Here is a 20,644-nt window from a genome sequence, read left to right as displayed (position 1 = left end):
TCTATTTCCCAGCACTTGTAAATCTATTTACATTCGTAAATGTTAATACATATCGTTATTCACACACCCGAACAAAGGCTTCAATAATCAGATTTGCTGTTCATATTTCTAAACTAATTTTAAGAAATCTATAAAAGCAATGAACATACTGTACTCGTATACCAGATCTGAAGAAGTAAATTGTATGACTCAATGTTCTCTATTGTAGGTACTTATTCACAAATGCAAGCTTATGGTAATGTATTACAGGCAAAGCACACAGGGGGTTGTATCGGTTACGTTGAATAGGATAGGCTAGGCTGTTCATATATAGACGATTAGGACAGACTAATGGCAATGGTGATGGTAATGCGCTCATACAGTCGCCCACTCTATCGTGCTGCAAATTGGAATTAAGAGCTGTGTAGAATAGTTGATTTTGTGTTTATAATATTTATGACATATGGACTTACAGGTTGACCAGATTCACCATCCTCTCCTTTCTCTCCTGCAGAGCCGTCAGTTCCCTAGGGAGAGAAGAAATATACATAAACATGTGAGATGGGTCACCACGATCTGACTAAATTACAAATGACCATTCCTAGTAGCAGTGGGAGTCACTTTACACATACAGTACACACTATACGCATGTAATGGCATTACAGTCTGACTGACAGTGATGGCATCTAATAATACTGGTATCTTTACAGCTGAATTATTTGAATAATAAAACATTAAGGCATGAATCAAAGATGTGATGCTTACAGCAACACCAGCTTCACCAGGTGGACCAGGGTCTCCAGGGAAACCAACCGGCCCCTGGAAGGTAAAGGAGAGACAGGAGAAAAAAAAACATCAAACGTTTATAATATCTTTTATACTATTACACAATATTACAATATTCAACCTAAGTGGCCAGGGAACAATATCTTGTTTGTGCCTAAAGATTGTTGTAAATCTGATGATGAGAGGTTTAGCCCCCCCCGACCATATCAACTGTCAATGGCACTTTGAGTAAAACTTGGCTCCTAAATTCTACAAACAGTAATGTCAGCAAAGCACTCGCCACAGTTCACTTCTCTATTCAAAAAGACAACATGTCTTAAAAACATGTATGTAGTTCTATCACTGAGAGCTGATGTCTTATGGGAGTAGAGAGTGACTCTTACAGGATTTCCCTTGGGTCCATCATCTCCAGGGGGTCCTTTGGCGCCTGCGGGTCCGGCAGCTCCAGGTGGTCCTGCCTCTCCTTTGTCTCCTCTCTCGCCTTCAGATCCCTGTAGAGAACAACAGATGGCATCAATATTCCTTTAGGTCCCTGTAGAGAACAACAGACAGCATCAATATTCCTTTAGGTCCCTGTAGAGAACAACAGACAGCATCAATATTCCTTTAGGTCCCTGTAGAGAACAATAGATGGCATCAATATTCCACTCTGCCACGTCATATAGCCAGAAGCCACAAGGCTCTTCTCGCGGGTTGTACTTACCGATGTGGAATCATTGCGAGCCGTAGGTCGGGATTTTTTTTACCTTGAACAACACAGCAGCTGTTTGGCATGTTTTGTTATTTTTGTATAACAAAAAATGTACAATGAAGTTTGTTCTTTTACAAGAATGTTTGTTTTCCCCAATTTGTTTGCGTGGTCCAGGGGAACGAATTCTTATGATGTGAGTATCGACTCGGAGTATGATAATATTCAGGAATGATTTTGGTCATGGTTCTGGAATGTACTGAAGATTCCATTGGTACTGAGCTGCCTCGGTTCCACAGTCATAACCATGTTAAAATGTACTGAGCTGCCTGAACTACACAGTTATAACCATGTTAAAATATACTGAGCTGCCTGAACTACACAGTCATAACCATGTTAAAAGGTACTGAGCTGCCTGAACTACACAGACATAACCATGTAAAAAGGTAGACAATGTGTACTATATTTTGTCTGTTAAGAGCGTCTGTTAAAAGTTTGTGAAGTGACTCAGCTTGGCTGTTTTACCGTGGAACGCTGGCCAACAACACACTGAGAACCACGCTGTGACGCTGGCCCGTCAGCAGCAACACAGCACCAGCAAATTACTACCGCTCACATCACTAACAGGACTTGCCATGTCTCTGTGTTGTTATTCCGTTTATGTGAGGTCTTATAAAGTAGATTCACTATACATAATCATAGTTCTGGTAATAGGGGAATACACAAACACATGATGACTTGGATGATAGATTATTATAGCAACACGGTCGCGGACAAACAGACACACTGAAAAAGAAACTTACTCCAGTTCCGGGATCTCCAGGGGTTCCAGGGTTGCCAGCTTCACCGTTTTCACCCTGAAAATGAAAACACCATGTTAGAATCTCTACCATGATCGACACCCTTATGAATACATTATCTACTAGATGACATTATCTTTATAAACACATTATCCTGTTGTAAACACAATCCTATGCCATAGTAATTACATTATCCTGATACACTATTGATTACATTACCCTGATGCCCTAATGATTACATTACCCCAGTGCCCTAATGATTACATTACCCTGATGCCCTAATGATTACATTACCCTGATGCCCTAATGATTACATTACTCTGATACTCTAATGATTACATTACCCTGATGCCCTAATGATTACATTACCCTGATGCCCTAATGATTACATTACCCGGATGCCCTAATGAGTACATTACCAGGATGCCCTAATGATATACATTACCCTGATGCCCTAATGATTATATTACCCTGATACCCTAATGATTATATTACCCTGATGCCCTAACGATTACATGATCATGTTGTCAAAACATTCCTAGGGCTTTAGAACGATATGAGTAGTACTATATTTTTATAGTGGATGTTGAGTGTCATTCTGTTGAACTCCTGAGCACCATTAATTTAGGGATAGGGGGCAGCATTGGAAAGTTTGGATGAAAAGCGTGCCCAGAGTAAACTGCCTGTTACTCAGGCCCAGAAGCTAGAATATGCATATAATTAGTAGATTTGGATAGAAAACACTCTAAAGTTTCCAAAACTGTTAAAAAAAAATAATGTCTGTGAGTATAACATAACTCAGAAAAATCCAACCAGGAAGTGGGAATTATGAGGTTTGTAGTTTTCAAGTGATTGCCTATCGAATATCCAGTGTCTGTGGGGTCAGATTGCACTTCCTAAGGCTTCCACTAGATGTCAACAGTTTCAGGCTGTTTCAGGCTTCTATTGTAAAAGGGGAGCGAATAAGAGCTGTTGGAACCAGTGGTCTGGCTGAAAGCCTTTAGGTTAGTCACGCGCACAGCCGTGAGCACGAGCTCCGTTCCCTTTCATTTCTAAAGACAAAGGAATTGTCCGGTTGGAATATTATTGAATATTTATGATAAAAACATCCTAAAGACTGATTCTATACATCGTTTGACATGTTTCTACATACTGTAATGGAACTTTTTTGACTTTTCGTCTGGACTTAGTGCCTGCGCCTTGTGCATTTGGAATAGTAAACTAAACGCAACATAAAGGAGGAATTTGGACATAAAGATGAACTTTATCGAACAAAACGAACATTTATTTTCTAACATGGAGTCCTGGGAGTGCCATCAGATGAAGATCATCAAAGGTAAGTGATTCATTTTAACGCTATTTCTGACTTTTGTGACACCTCTCCTTGGTTGGAAAATGGCTGTATAGTTTTTGTGGCTAGGCGCTGACCTAACATAATCGCATGGTGTGCTTTCACCGTAAAGCCTTTTTGAAATCAGACACAGCGGCTGGATTAACAAGAAGTGTATCTTTAATCGTATGTATAACACTTGTATCTTACATCAATGTTTGTGATGAGTATTTCTGTAATTTGATGTGGCTCTCTGCATTTTCACCGGATGTTTGTTTGAGACAATGCATTTCTGAATAGAACACGCCAATTTCAAATGAGCTTTTTGGACATAAAGATTAACTTTATCGAACAAAACAAACATTTATTGTCTAACATGGATTCCTGGGAGTGTCACCAGATGAAGATCATCAAAGGTTAGTGATTAATTTTAACGCTATTTCTGACTTTTGTGACACCTCTCCTTCTTTGCAAATGGCTGTATGGTTTTTTGTGGCTAGGCGCTGACCTAACATAATCACATGGTGTGCTTTCACCGTAACGCCTTTTTTGAAATCGGACACTGTGGTTGGATTAACGAGAAGTTGATCTTTAAAATGGTGTATAATACTTGTATGTTTGAGGAATTTTAATTATGAGATTTCTGTTGTTTGAATTTGGCGCCCTGCAATTTCACTGGCTGTAGGCCAGGTGTTTCGCTAGCGGAACCCCCTTCCCAGAAAGGTTAATATAGATAGCTAGTCAGAATGCTCTCTCAGCGCGATGGTAACCTTCCATGGATATGTTTCATATTCTGTTGCATTAAATATTGATGCTGTCAAATGGCACTAAAATGGAGGAGTGCTGTTGGAACTGTTGTAAAATAGGTATTAATTAATTAATAACTTCTTAAGGCTTGGGGGCAGTATTTCGACATCTGGATGAGAAGCGTGCCCAAAGTAAACTGCCTGTTACTCAGGCCCAGAAGCTAGGATATGCATATAATCGGTAGATTCGGATAGAAACCACTCGAAAATTTCTAAAACTGTTAAAATAATGTCTGTGAGTATAACAGAACTGACATGGCAGGCGAAAACCTGAGGAAGATCCATCCAGGAAGTGGGATTTTTTTGATGTGGGTATTTTCAATTGAATGCCTATAGAGTATCTAATGGGTTAGGACCCAGATTGCAGTTCCTATGGCTTCCACTAGATGTCAACAGTCTTTAGACATTGTTTCAGGCTTGTTTTCTGAAAAATGAAGAAGAATAAGACCTTTCTGACTGTGGACTGAGGAAGAATGCAGAGCTGTTTTGCGCACGTCACCAAGTGCACGCCCTTCGTTGTTTTTCCTTTCTATTGAAGGCGCTATTATCCGGTTGAAATATTATTGATTATTTAGATAATTGACAACCTGAGAATTAATTATAAACATTGTTTGACATATTTCAACGAACTTTACCGGTACTATTAGGATGTATTCGTCTGCATGTTTTGACCGCCTTGGAGCCAGCGGATTGCTGAACAAAACGCGCCAACAAAACTGAGTTTTTGGGATATAAAGAGGGACTTTATCGAACAAAACGAACATTAATTGTGTAGCTGGGACTCTTGTGACTGCAACCATATGAAGATCTTCAAAGGTAAGTGATTAATTTTATCGCTATTTCTGATTTTTGTAATTCCTTTACTTGGTTGTAAAATGGTTGTATGCTTTTGTATGCTTTTTTCCTCAGATAATCGCATGGTATGCTTTTGCCGTAAAGTCTTTTTGAAATCTGACGAAGCGGCTGGATTAACAAGAAGTTCATCTTTAAGCCGATGTATAACACTTGTATTTTTTATGAATGCTTATTATGACTATTTCTGTATTTTGAATTTGGCGCTCTGCAATTTCACCGGATGTTGTCGAGGTGGGTCGCTAGTGGAACTCCTGCGCCAGAAAGGTTAAAAGAGTCAGATCACTAACTCAGACACAGGCTGCCATTGGAAATTAAAATGTATTCAGGATTGGTGGGTCGCCTGCGGGACGGTTAAGCTAACGTAGGTTAATGCAATTAGCATGAGGTTGTAAGTAACAAGAACATTTCCCAGGACATAGACATATCTAATATTGGCAGAAAGCTTAAATTCTTGTTAATCTAACTGCACTGTCCAATTTACAGTAGCTATTACAGTGAAAGAATACCATGCTATTGTTTGAGGAGAGTGCACCGTTTTGAACATGAAAAGTTATTAATAAACAAATAAGGCACATTTGGGCAGTCTTGATACAACATTTTGAACAGAAATACAATGGTTCATTGGATCAGTCTAAAACGTTGTACATACACTGCTGCCATCTAGTGGCCAATATCTAAATTGCACCTGGGCAGGAATAACACATTATGGCCTTTCTCTTGCATTTCAAAGAGGATGGTACAAAACAAATACCAAATAATGTTTTTTTTTTCTTTGTGTTATCTTTTACCAGATCTATTGTGTTATTTTCTCCTACATTCCTTTCACATTTCCACAAACTTAAAACTGTTTCCTTTCAAATGGTACCAAGAATATGCATATCCTTGCTTCAGGGCCTGAGCTACAGGCAGTTAGATTTGGGTATGTCATTTTAGGCGAAAATTGAAAAAAAGGGGCCGATCCTTAAGCGTTAATGGAGTCCTGGAGATCAGTGAAGTGGGGAGAGGGGAGGGGTTAGATGGAGGGATGTTGACTGGATGTCCATCCCAGAGACAGACTCCAGACTACAGTGGCCATCTTGTGATGGGCACACGCTCTCACCTTCTCACCCACGCCTCCCATAGCACCCACACCACCGGGAGGACCTTGTGCACCCTAACAGGAAACAGAGAAGAAGAGAGAGGAGTCAGCATTCATTGGCTCAGGAGAGACAGAGTGTCTCTGTTATCATACCTGGCAGTTTAAGCAGGCAGAGGCATACTACAGTATTTCACATTGACATGCACAGTCACATATGGTAACGTGACAATGAGTTATCAACATGTGGTCCAGTACGTACATCAGCTCCATTAGGACCCTGGGTACCTCTGGGACCAGGGGGGCCGGGAGGACCCTGTAAAGAGACAACAGGAACAGGAAGTGAGACAACAGGGAGTGAGACAACGGGAAGTGAATATTTCACATTTCAATAGAAGATACAAATACATAGAAAACTATTTATTTGAAAAGTGATAAAAACATTTTTTAATGATGATTATTTGCTCACCATTGGACCGACGTCACCATTCTCACCCTTCTCGCCTGGAGGTCCAGGAAGACCCTGAGGTCAGACAGAAACAAACAAGCACACTTTAAATTATTCTGGTTTAGCTTCAGGAAAAATGCAGGCGTAACAAAAAAAAACTAAGCAAATAATCTCAAAGTGTAGTTTTAGCATTTTTAAAATGTAACTTTCCATTTGGTTTATGATGGTTCATTGGACAGTGACATTTTTGTGTTAGCTGTATTGTAGCTTTTAGTGCACCTCTTAGGTAAACGGTATAAGGTGAACACGCAGTTAGCAGAGCCCTTCGCTCTGTCAGATTCAACAGCTAAGGATTGCTAAAAACCAAACGCCATTCAGTGTCCTAATTAATCACCAATTAGACTTTATGGCCAATCTCTCATGTCTCTATTCTTATAGCCAAAGTTGTGACCCTCTGTCCCAAAGAGACACGTGTGTCTATGTTCACAGAAAGAAAATACAGTAGAGGAGAAGAGACTATCCTCATACTGTATAACTATGTGACCAATAATGAGTTCATGGAAAATGAAAGAAAGCAACAACGAGGCAACACTGAATGTAACTTTTTTTTGTCTATGGTAAGATGGAGGGCATTCATTTCTACTCAAGAACCCCATTGCTCATCTCCCTGCATGTTAACCCTGTGGTTGAGACGTCATATGTACGTTTGATCCCTGACATTTCTACCGTAATTGCTATGGTAATTCCTGATTCTGTCTCCTCCACTATTCAAAGGCAGTTTGTCTCTATTGTCACTCCAAGGAGCAAGGAGGGAGCGAGGACATCAAAGACATAATTCCATCTGCTATTAACTCTGTTAGAGCAAGAAATCTTCTTCAAATACCTACATCTCAAGATAACCTATCTTCCCCAAATACCTATGCCCCAAGACACACTACCTTCCTCAAATACCTACGCCCCAAGGCAAGCTATCGTCCTCAAATACCTACGCCCCAAGACAAGCTATCGTCCTCAAATACCTACGCCCCAAGACAAGCTATCGTCCTCAAATACCTACGCCCCAAGTCAAGCTATCGTCCTCAAATACCTACGCCCCAAGATAAGCTATCTTCCTGAAATACCTATGCCCAAAGACAAGCTAACTTCCTGAAACACCTATGCCCAAAGACAAGCTAACTTCCTGAAATACCTATCCCCAAGATAACTAATCTTCCTCAAATACCTATGCCCCAAGATAACTTAACTTCCTCAAATACCTACGCCCCAAGACAAGTTATGTTCCTCAAATACATGCGCCCCAAGGGAAGAAACTGAGGCTGACAGACTGTTTGTGTGTGTGAGTGTATGTGTTTGAGCGTGTGTCTGTGTGTCTATGTGTGTGAATGTGTGTGCGTCTGTGTGTCCATCAGTGTGTGTCCATCAGCGTCTGTGTGTCTGTATGCTGATTTGTCCCCCTGGTGTGGAACACTCATCGGAGCGGAGGTCTCGTCAGCCAGAGGTCATAAAAAGAAACACTCATTATGCACCACAGTGTGGAGAGAGGAGAGTGTGTTCAATGGTCTAGGAATGAATTAAATAGCAACGGAAGTGAATTACACCCAATTAAAAGTCACTTGAATTGAATAGCTGAGAAGATAATTATTATTATACCTTCAAATCAGTAAAGAACACAGACTGAGACCAAGGTCTCTTTTACAGCTGGGCCCTACGTATACATGTTTGCACATACAGTTCAGGTACAATGATTAAGAAACTAAACAAGACAAACAAACAATCACAGATAACACAAAAAAATACAGCAGCAGATTGTTACTTTTACACACAGGTTATTCCACTAACAGCACAAGTACTTGCATTACCCGAAGCAGTTACAAGCAATACAAAAATAAAAATCCTCCAATAAATGTTTAAAATAGGCAAGGGGGACAAGAGTCTGAAGTTTAAGTTTAGTCTTCAGGCTATTCTATAAGCAAGGAGCGTAATAGGAAAAGGCAGCAATGCCCAACTCTGTGGAGATCGCATGGGCCTCAAGTGTAATCCATGCTTGAGACCTGGTTTTAGGAATTATAATTCTAATGTTGATAAGTGATGATAAATAAGAAGGTACCCGTTTACAAAGTTCGTCAACATGCATTTTAAAAGACAGTTTATCATCCAACCATATCCCTAAGTATTTATATGCAGAGACCTGATTAATTCGAGAGCCACCTACGCTGGTAAGTGTAAGTGTGTTTTCAACCAACTTTTTGAACCTATTAAAAATCATAACATGTGTTTTGTTTGCATTTAAAACAAGTGTGGAAGGACCACCAGAGGGCAGGCTGGGCTCATAGATAGTAGCCCAACAAGGCATGTGAGACAAGGTAACCAGAGTCAATTAAGCACAGCTGACGGTACTAATGAGATATTCTCTTTCCCCTACAAGAGAGAGGATGGAACCAGCAAGAAGAGAGGAAGATAAACTATCTCTGGAGAATGGCTACGGAGAGAGAGGTGCTATCCAAGAAGATGTGGCCCAGGAAGCCTATTTTGACCTGGATTCCCACGAAGCTGCGGACTATGGGCGACTAAAAACCGAGATCCTGTCCCGGTACCAGCTGACTGCCAGAGATAGAGCTGTAAAGTTCCATCAGTGGACCTATATGAGTGACCAACCCGTCCGTGCCCAGATATTCGCTCTAATACGACTGATGAAACAGTGGCTGGAACCCGGAAAGGGAGTAGGACATGTAATTGAGACCCTCGTTGTGGACAAGATATTGAGGGAATTACCCAGTGACTTAAAAAGGGTTGTGGGTCAAACCAACCCGTTGTCAGCCGACGACATAGCCCAGAAGGGGGAAACATACCGATCTACAGGGGAGTTGTTAACCTGTTAGGGCTAGGGGGCATAAATATATTTTTTCCCCTCGTTCATGACGAGAAGTCCGGCTGGCTTAGATCATGTGCTAACAACACGGATCTTTTTGGATATAAATGATGAGCTTTTTTGAACAAAACTACATTCGTTATGGACCTGGGATCCCGGGAAGTGACATCTGATGAAGAGAATCAAAGGTAATGGATTATTTACATAGTATTTTAGATCTCTCCAACATGGCCGTTTGTCTGTATAGCAAAGCATATTTTTCTGGCCGCAGTGCTCAGATTATTGCAAAGTGTGATTTCCCAGTAAGGTTATTTTTAAATCTGGCAAGTTGATTGCGTTCAAGAGATGTAAATCTATAATTCTTTAAATGACAATATAATATTTTACCAATGTTTTCTAATTTTAATTATTTAATTTGTGGTGCTGACTTGAATGCCGGTTATTGGAGGGAAACGATTTCCTCAACATCAATGCCATAGTAAAACGCTGTTTTTGGATATAAATATGAACTTGATAGAACAAAAAATGCATGCATTGTCTAACATAATGTCCTAGGAGTGTCATCTGATGGAGATTGTAAAAGGTTAGTGCATCATTTTAGCTGGTTTTATGGTTTTGGTGACCCTGTCTTTGAATTGACAAAACATTACACACAGCTATTGTCAATGTACTCTCCTAACATAATCTAACTTTATGCTTTCGCCGTAAAACCTTTTTGAAATCGGACAACGTGGTTAGATTAAGGAGATGTTTATCTTTCAAAGGGTGTAAGATAGTTGTATGTTTGAAAAATTTGAATTTTGACATTTATTTGGTTTCAAATTTGCCGCTCTTGAAATGCACCTGCTGTTGATAGGGTGCACCACGGGTGGCACGCTAGCGTCCCACATAGCCCCAAGAAGTTAACAGAAATAGCCCCAGCCCCAGAGATTCCGGTTCGAGTAGAAGGACAAGATGTGGTTGCCATTCTCGACTCGGGAAGTATGGTTACGTTAGTAGAGGAGCAGATGGTGACCTCAGCAACACTGCTACCAGACAAAGTAGCCGTGTCCTGTATCCATGGAGACACCCACTATTACCCCACCGTGAATCTGTCTATTCTCACTCCGAAAGGAAGGTGTACAGTCAGGGCAGGGAAAGTACCCCAGCTGAAGGTGCCATTATTGATAGGGAGAGACTGTCCTCTATATAAAGAGCTGCGGCAGATGACGTTATGCATGGGAAGAAGGGGGACAGGAAAGAAGAAAAAAAAAAAAAATCCAAGCCCGAGGTAGTAGTCCTACAAGGAGACGTAGCCTCGTCCTTGTCCTCTGGAGCGGAGGAAGAAATAGAGACCCAACGTTTATGACAGATATTCCAGGAAACCACCGATGAAGACACCTGCGAAGGGTTATACACGACGCAGGAAGGAAGGAGCAACCAGGCGCTAAGAGATATATTTGAAGCCCCATCCGAGGAGGGAACCTGGAAGGGATTCTCCTCGGTCACCCCTGGAGGGGATGGGGAACAACCTCCACACCCCTCTACCGAGGTTGACCTGCCCCAGGAATTAAAGGGACAGTTCGGCACCTCGCAGCATAGAGACCCAGACCTAAGGGAGGCCATGAGGAAGGTGAAGGTGATCGACGGGAGGAACGTCGACGGGTCAGGTGAGCCCCCTCTTCCTTACTATGCAATCAGGCGGGGTCTCTTATATTGGGTCGTGCAACGAAGGGGGGAAATCCAGGAATTACTAATGGTGCCTAGACCATACCGGGATACAGTCCTACAGTTAGCCCATTCCCACGTCCTAGGAGTACACCTGGCACGGGACAAGACTATCGACAGAATCATGCAGAGATTCTATTGGCCCCGTGTCACCCGTGATGTGGCCAGGTATTGTACGACGTGTGATCAATGTCAGCGTACAGCTCCACGGCCACACCTACGTAACCCTTTGATTCCTCTCCCCATCATAGAGACTCCCTTTGAACGCATAGCTATGGACCTCGTGGGACCCCTCCCAAAATCTGCCAGAGGACACGAGTACATCCTAGTGGTCGTAGATTACGCTACCAAGTTCCCAGAGGCCATACCCCTGCGTAACATGTCTTCCAAGGGAATTGCCAAGGAATTGTTCATGATGTTCTCTCGGGTAGGCCTTCCCAAGACGATCCTAACCGATCAGGGAACCCCGTTCATGTCCCGGTTGATGAAGGACTTGTGTCGGTTATATCAGGTTCAACAGATATGTACAAGCATATTCCACCCTCAAACAGATGGGTTGTGCGAACGCTTGAACAAAACGATTAAAAGCATGTTGAGAAGAGTGGTGTCCAGAGACGGGAAAAACTGGGACATGCTTCTCCCACACTTAATGTTTGCCCTGCGAGAAGTACCCCAGGCGTCCACTGGATTCTCCCCGTTTGAATTGCTCTCACGGCAGACCCTGTCGAGGGATCCTCGACTTAGCCAAGGAGACCTGGGAGACCCAACCATGTCCCTTCCGATCCACAATAGAACATGTTACCCTGATGAGAGACCGCCTGTCGGCAGTGTGGCCCATAGTAAAGGAGCATATGGAGAAGGCGCAAAGGACCCAAGGCTGGGCCTACGATAAGTCCGCGACATCCCGTGAGTTCTCCGTGGGAGAGAAAGTGATGGTGCTCGTGCCCACAGTTGAACACCGCTTGCTGGCACAGTGGAGGGGGCCCTACGAGGTAATGAAAAGGGTCTCATCGGTCAATTACCTCATCAAACAACCCGACAGGAGGAAGAAGGTCCAACTCTATCACATAAACCTGTTGAAGAAGTACCATGGAAGAGAGGAGGAGGTGGCTTTGATGGCCATGGAGGGCCAAGGAAAAGAGGAGGTTCTACCACAGGTGCGCCATGGCCAAACTCTCTTGCCGGAACAGTCGAGACAGCTAGACAAGCTGATTATTCACTTCGGCCGGGTATTCTCTCCGTTCCCGGTACAAACAGATGTCTTGTTCCACCATATCCACACTGAACCCGGCAAGAAGGTGCATATCCGTCCTTACAGGATTCCTGAGGCCCGCCGAGTCATCGCCAAGAACGAGGTAAGGGAGATGCTGAGGATGGGTGTGATCGAGCCATCGACGAGTGAGTGGTCCAGTCCCATAGTCCTGGTCCCCAAACCCGATGGTAGTATGAGACTCTGCAACGACTTTAGGAGCGTGAATGCAATCTCTACATTCGACGCATATCCCATGCCCCGCGTGGATGAACTCTTGGAGCGCTTAGGAAAGGCCAAGTTCATCACCACCCTGGATTTGACGAAGGGATATTGGCAAGTGCCGGTGGCTCCAGAGGACCGCCCAAAGACCGCCTTCGCCACACCGGAGGGGCTTTTTCAGTATGTGAGGATGCCCTTCGGACTGCATGGTGCTGCTGCAACTTTCCAACGCCTCATGGATGCCATTCTACGGCCCCATCAAGAGTACGCAGTGGCGTACATAGACGATGTGGTCATCCACAGCGAGGACTGGGATAGTCACCTCCTACGACTACGGGTGGTGCTCATGAGTCTGGAAGCCACAGGGTTGACGGCCAATCCAAAAAAATGCTGCCTGGGTCTGTCCGAAGCGGAATACCTGGGGTACACCGTGGGGAATGGGAAAATACGCCCACAGGCAGAGAAGACCAGGGCAATTCGGGACTGGCCTCGACCCCAGAGCAAGCGGGACGTTCGGGCCTTCTTAGGGATAACGGGATATTATCGCCGTTTTATCCCTGGATATGCAACCATTGCCAACCCCCTCACAAACCTCATCAAGAAAAACTTGCCAAACCGGGTAGAGTGGAAAGATGAGGCGGAGGAGGCCTTTCAATTGCTAAAAGAGGGCCTGTGTTCTGATCCCGTCCTACAGGCTCCGGACTTCTCACAAGAGTTCATTGTACAGGTAGACGCCTCGGATACGGGGCTCGGGGCCGTACTAGCTCAGGGTGAAGGTGAAGCAGAGAGGCCGATTCTCTTTATAAGTAGAAAGCTCAGCGATCGGGAACAGAGATATGCTACCGTAGAGAAAGAGGCCCTAGCCATTAAGTGGGCCCTCGATTATCTCCGGTACTACCTACTGGGTCGGAGGTTTGCATTAGTTACGAACCATGCGCCCCTCACGTGGATGGCTGGTAAGAGAAACAATAACAACCGAATAGCCAGATGGTTTCTTGCTTTACAACCGTTCTCTTTCCATGTCATCCACAGGGCCGGATCGAGGAACGGGAATGCAGACGCGCTGTCCCGACGCGACCAAGACGGTGCGTCTGGCGCCCGACCCTCCGGTCCGGTCCTGAGGGGGGAGGTATGTGGAAGGAGCACCAGAGGGCAGGCTGGGCTCATAGATAGTAGCCCAACAAGACATGTGAGACAAGGTAACCAGAGTCAATTAAGCACAGCTGACGGTACTAATGAGATATTCTCTTTCCCCTACAAGAGAGAGGATGGAACCAGCAAGAAGAGAGGAAGATAAACTATCTCTGGAGAATGGCTACGGAGAGAGAGGTGCTATCCAAGAAGATTCATTAACCTGTTAGGGCTAGGGGGCAGCATTTGCACGTCTGGATAAAAAAATGTACCCGATTTAATCTGGTTACTAATCCTACCCAGTAACTAGAATATGCATATACTTATTATATATGGATAGAAAACACTCTAAAGTTTCTAAAACTGTTTGAATGGTGTCTGTGAGTATAACAGAACTCATTTGGCAGGCAAAACCCTGAGACATTTTCTGACAGGAAGTGGATACCTGATGTGTTGTATTACCTTTAAACCTATGCCATTGAAAAACACAGGGGCTGAGGAATATTTTGGCACTTCCTATTGCTTCCACTAGATGTCACCAGCCTTTACAAAGTGTTTTGAGTCTTCTGGAGGGAGATCTGACCGAACAAGAGCCATGGAACGATGATGTCCCATTAGACACCTGGCGCGCGAGTTCATGTTGGGTACCCTCGTTCCAATACGTTATAAAAGAGTATGCATTCGTCCACCTTGAATATTATTCATGTTCTGGTTAAAAAGGCCCTAATGATTTATGCTATACAACGTTTGACATGTTTGAACGAACGTAAATATATTTTTTCCCCTCGTTCATGACGAGAAGTCCGGCTGGCTTAGATCATGTGCTAACAAGACGGAGATTTTTGGACATAAATGATGAGCTTTTTTGAACAAAACTACATTCGTTATGGACCTGTGATACCTGGAAGTGACATCTGATGAAGAGAATCAAAGGTAATGGATTATTTACATAGTATTTTCGATTTTAGATCTCCCCAACATGACGTCTAGTCTGTATCGCAACGCGTATTTTTCTGGGCGCAGTGCTCAGATTATTGCAAAGTGTGATTTCCCAGTAAGGTTATTTTTAAATCTGGCAAGTTGATTGCGTTCAAGAGATGTAAATCTATAATTCTTTAAATGACAATATAATATTTTACCAATGTTTTCTAATTTTAATTATTTAATTTGTGGCGCTGACTTGACTGCCGGTTATTGGAGGGAAACGATTTCCTCAACATCAATGCCATAGTAAAACGCTGTTTTTGGATATAAATATGAACTTGATAGAACTAAAAATGCATGCATTGTCTAACATAATGTCCTAGGAGTGTCATCTGATGGAGATTGTAAAAGGTTAGTGCATCATTTTAGCTGGTTTTATGGTTTTGGTGACCCTGTCTTTGACTTGACAAAACATTACACACAACTCTTGTAAATGTACTGTCCTAACATACTCTAAATTTATGCTTTCGCCGTAAAACCTTTTTGAAATCGTAAAACGTGGTTAGATTAAGGAGATGTTTATCTTTCAAAGGGTGTAAAATAGTTGTATGTTTGAAAAATTTGAATTTTGACATTTATTTGGATTCAAATTTGCCGCTCTTGAAATGCACCTGCTGTTGATGGAGTGCACCACGGGTGGCACGCTAGCGTCCCACCTAGCCCATAGAGGTTAAGACGGTGACGAATATGTGCTTGTTGTTATAATTTGAAGATAACCGTAATGTGATCCTGTGTCATCTAAAGAAGACGTATGTTGTTCCTTTGGAGATTCTCATTGACTGTGTTGGAGTGTTTGTAGTGTCAGAAATCCCTCAATAGAGAACTGTGTTGAATCAAGAAAACCTACTCTGGACTCGTTTATTCCACCTTTCCACTTTAGAGTGACACCAAATGACTTGGTCCGCTCACACAAGTTTCAGCTGTAAAAAAGACTCTTGTAATATCTTCAAATCTGTCTCCAGCTGCGATAATGCTTGGTCAGCCGTTGAAGCAATAGCTTGTCTTTGGGCGAAGGTATTTGGAGAAGATAGGTTAGAATTTGACACTTTCTTTTTATTCTTTTTTTGGGATCAGCTTAGTATTGCGGAAAGATTGTTGCTTCCATCAATGTAATTGTCTGCACCATTTCCAATACCCCATATATTTCTTGGGGTAAATATATATATCTATATACATACACATATGCATACATATACACATAAGTACATACAGATACCTATATAGACATACATATTCTATTTGTAACTGTGTTATTTCACAAAATTTCTGAACCTATATTTTACACTTTCTTACCTCATCACCGATATTGTTCATTTAGAGAGTGAACGGTAATGGACCAAGTGTAGATCCTTGTGGGACCCCTTTAACCAACTCCAATGGCTCCAACTGGATGCCGTCGTCTCTAACAGCCTGGCTTCTATCCTTTAGATAGTCATGAAACCAACGACAGGCATCCAATCCCAGTCCTTTTGATGACAGCTTACCCAAAAGTATTGCATGGTCTACAGTGTCAAAAGCTTTATACAAATCTATGAACAAGGGAGCACAGTACTTTCTATTATCTAGGGCATTTGTAATATCATTTACAACACGTACAGTGGCCATAGTGGTACTGTGTTTAGGTCTGAAGCCAGATTGATTGCTAGAAAGAGTATTGTTAACAGTTAAAAATGATTGTAGTTGCCTATTCACCAATGACTAGAATTTTAGCCAAACAGGAGAACTTAGAGATGGGCCGATAATTATCCAATTCACTACAATCACCTCCCTTGAGGAGTGGTAAAACAAAAGCTGTTTTCCAAGCTTTAGGAATCTTTCCTACGACTAATGTTTGACTAAAGATATGCGTCACTGCACTAGCAATGACAGGTGCCACACACTTGAGTAAATATGGATCCAGATTGTCAGCGCCTAATGATTTCTTAGACTCTATAGCAGAAAGTGCAGATAAGACCTCATCTTCTGTGACTTTTTGAAAATGAAAAACCGGCTTACTGTTTTCCACATCAGCTGAAGGCCGAGGGACTGAAACAAAAGATGGGTCACGATCATGTTGGCCATTTTTTCTTTCAAAAAGAAAACCAGCAAAAATAAAGTGCAGAAAGATGAGATTAGCGGGCATTTTCTATATAATTCCATCAAGACAATGACCCCAGGTTTAACGAAAATCTAATGAATTTTTCTCATAAAGACAGTTCCTGTACTGTACAACACATTCCCTTACACTGATGAGTTACAAGCAAACTCAGGACAACACCTAACCATATCCTCTCTTTAGGAATCATATCTCTTTAGGAATCATATCTCTTTAGGAATCCTCTCTTTAGGAATCCCATCTTTAGGATTCCTCTCTTTAGGATTCCTCTCTTTAGGATTTCTCTCTTTAGGATTTCTCTCTTTAGGATTTCTCTCTTTAGGATTCCTAGGATTCCTCTCTTTAGGATTCCTCTCTTTAGGAATCCTCTCTTTAGGAATCCTCTCTTTAGGAATCCTCTCTTTAGGAATCCTCTCTCTAGGTATCATCTCTCTAGGTATCATCTCTCTAGGTATCATCTCTCTAGGTATCATCTCTCTAGGTATCATCTCTCTAGGATTCCTCTCTTTAGGATTCCTCTCTTTAGGAATCATATCTCTTTAAGAATCATCTCTCTTTAAGAATCATCTCTCTATGAATCATCTCTTTAGGTATCATCTCTCTAGGTATCATCTCTCTAGGTATCATCTCTCTAGCTATCATCTCTCTAGGTATCATCTCTTTAGTAATCATCTCTATGCTGTCAAGTTGCTGAAATCTATTGTGGAGAAACTTAACAACACTATTAAAAACAGATAATTTACCTCTGGCATTTCAAAACAAAAGGATTTCTATTTGGTCTTTACTGGCGGTATTTTAATATTGACGAATAAAACAGCCAGTGGCCAATGAATGGGACTATGGGTCAGCACAACGTCAGAAGACAACACAGCACATGACAGACCCCGTTAAGACTCACAGAGACAATGAAAATAATCAAACTGTGCTGCTGTGCATGACTGCCAGTGGGCTCCATGGTTACGCCTGTACGCGTGTGTGTGTGTGTGTGTGTGTGTGTGTGTGTGTGTGTGTGTGTGTGTGTGTGTGTGAAGAAGGGGGGGGTTGCTTATTGCAAAGAGTGTGACTTTTCACATGCCATAAGCCTATACACTATAGAGGTGAGGGCTAGTGTGTGAGGGTTCATTTGGGGCCCCACCCACCTGCAGACCAATGGGACCAGGGGGCCCGGGGAAACCTCTGGATCCTTCGTCTCCCTTCTGTCCGAACATCCCCTGCTGACCCCTGGGACCGGGCTCTCCATCACCTCCCTGAGGACACAGTGACCATGGTAACACACTGATGTAGCTAATGAATGTAGCTAACAGCACACTACAGCAGTACACTGAATGAATGTAGCTAACAGCACACTACAGCAGTACACTGAATGAATGTAGCTAACAGCACACTACAGCAGTACACTGGATGAATGTAGCTAACAGCACACTACAGCAGTACACTGAATGAATGTAGCTAACAGCACACAACAGCAGTACACTGGATGAATGTAGCTAACAGCACACTACAGCAGTACACTGGATGAATGTAGCTAACAGCACACAACAGCAGTACACTGGATGAATGTAGCTAACAGCACACTACAGCAGTACACTGGATGAATGTAGCTAACAGCACACTACATCAATACACTGGATGAATGTAGCTAACAGCACACTACAGCAGTACACTGGATGAATGTAGCTAACAGCACACTACATCAATACACTGGATGAATGTAGCTAACAGCACACTACAGCAGTACACTGGATGAATGTAGCTAACAGCACACTACAGCAATACACTGGATGAATGTAGCTAACAGCACACTACAGTAATACACTGGATGAATGGTGCTAACAGCACACTACATCAATACACTGGATGAATGTAGCTAACAGCACACTATAGTAATACACTGGATGAATGTAGCTAACAGCACACTACAGTAATACACTGGATGAATGTAGCTAACAGCACACTACAGTAATACACTGGATGAATGGTGCTAACAGCACACTACAGTAATACACTGGATGAATGGTGCTAACAGCACACTACAGTAATACACTGGATGAATGTAGCTAACAGCACACTACAGTAATACACTGGATGAATGGTGCTAACAGCACACTACAGTAATACACTGGATGAATGTAGCTAACAGCACACTACAGTAATACACTGGATGAATGGAGCTAACAGCACACTACAGCAATACACTGGATGAATGTAGCTAACAGCGCACTACAGCAATACACTGGATGAATGGAGCTAACAGCACACTACAGTAATACACTGGATGAATGGTGCTAACAGCACACTACAGTAATACACTGGATGAATGTAGCTAACAGCGCACTACAGTAATACACTGGATGAATGGTGCTAACAGCACACTACAGTAATACACTGGATGAATGTAGCTAACAGCACACTACAGTAATACACTGGATGAATGGTGCTAACAGCACACTACAGTAATACACTGGATGAATGTAGCTAACAGCGCACTACAGTAATACACTGGATGAATGTTGCTAACAGCACACTACAGTAATACACTGGATGAATGGTGCTAACAGCACACTACAGTAATACACTGGATGAATGTAGCTAACAGCGCACTACAGTAATACACTGGATGAATGGTGCTAACAGCACACTACAGTAATACACTGGATGAATGTAGCTAACAGCACAACTGAACGTACTACAAAAGGAATTGATTTGAATGAGGTACAGCTGAGTGTCTTTCAATGGGGCTAAGGTGGGTCCAAGGCTGGACAGAGACAGAGATACTCACTGCAGGTCCTGGAGCACCGATGGGACCATGGAGACCAGCTGGGCCGGGAGGACCCTGTTCACCCTTGTCTGCTTTGCTTCCCTTCTGACCTGGCTCTCCAACCTCTCCCTGGGACACAAAGGACACACATCACACTCACACATCACAACACAGGACACACACACACACACACACACACACACAGGACACACACACACAGGACACACACACACACACACACACACACAGGACACACACACACAGGACACACACACACACACACACACACACATCACAACACATGACACACACACACATCACAACACAGGACACACACACACATCACAACACAGGACACACACACACATCACACAGGACACACACACACACATGACACAGGACACACACACACACACATCACAACACATGACACACACACACATCACAACACAGGACACACACACACACACACACACAGGACACACACACACACACACAGGACACACACACACACACACACAGGACACACACATCACAAAGGACACACACACATCACACAGGACACACACATCACACAGGACACACACACCCACAGGACACACACACACACAGACACACACACACACACACACACACACATCACACAGGACACACACACACACATCACACAGGACACACACACACACACACACATCACACAGGACACACACACACACATCACACACACACACACAGGACACAGACACACACACACAGGAAACACACACACATACACACAGGACACACACAACACATAGGACACACACACACAAACACACATCACACACACACACACACACACACACACACACACACACACACA

General features: G+C 42.9%; 1 protein-coding gene across 5 annotated transcripts in view; it reads right to left on the bottom strand.

Moving 5' to 3' along the window:
- Window positions 1-20,644, bottom strand: part of LOC106590653 (collagen alpha-1(XI) chain) — a 209,906-nt gene that overhangs the window by 27,493 nt on the left and 161,769 nt on the right. For all 5 annotated transcript variants that reach the window (XM_045710693.1, XM_045710695.1, XM_045710694.1 and 2 more), the window contains 9 exons: window positions 19,804-19,911; window positions 18,164-18,271; window positions 6,789-6,842; window positions 6,582-6,635; window positions 6,344-6,397; window positions 2,257-2,310; window positions 1,149-1,256; window positions 745-798; window positions 453-506 (listed from right to left, as the gene is read on the bottom strand). In XM_045710693.1, the coding sequence (XP_045566649.1) occupies window positions 453-506; window positions 745-798; window positions 1,149-1,256; window positions 2,257-2,310; window positions 6,344-6,397; window positions 6,582-6,635; window positions 6,789-6,842; window positions 18,164-18,271; window positions 19,804-19,911 (648 nt within the window). The remainder of the gene's footprint in view (window positions 1-452; window positions 507-744; window positions 799-1,148; window positions 1,257-2,256; window positions 2,311-6,343; window positions 6,398-6,581; window positions 6,636-6,788; window positions 6,843-18,163; window positions 18,272-19,803; window positions 19,912-20,644) is intronic.

The sequence above is a fragment of the Salmo salar genome, chromosome ssa29 (assembly GCF_905237065.1).
Source record: "Salmo salar chromosome ssa29, Ssal_v3.1, whole genome shotgun sequence".
In the NCBI taxonomy this organism is placed as follows: Eukaryota; Metazoa; Chordata; class Actinopteri; order Salmoniformes; family Salmonidae; genus Salmo; species Salmo salar.
Note: the sequence above shows the minus strand (reverse complement) of the source record. Positions and strands in the feature narration are given on the sequence as shown.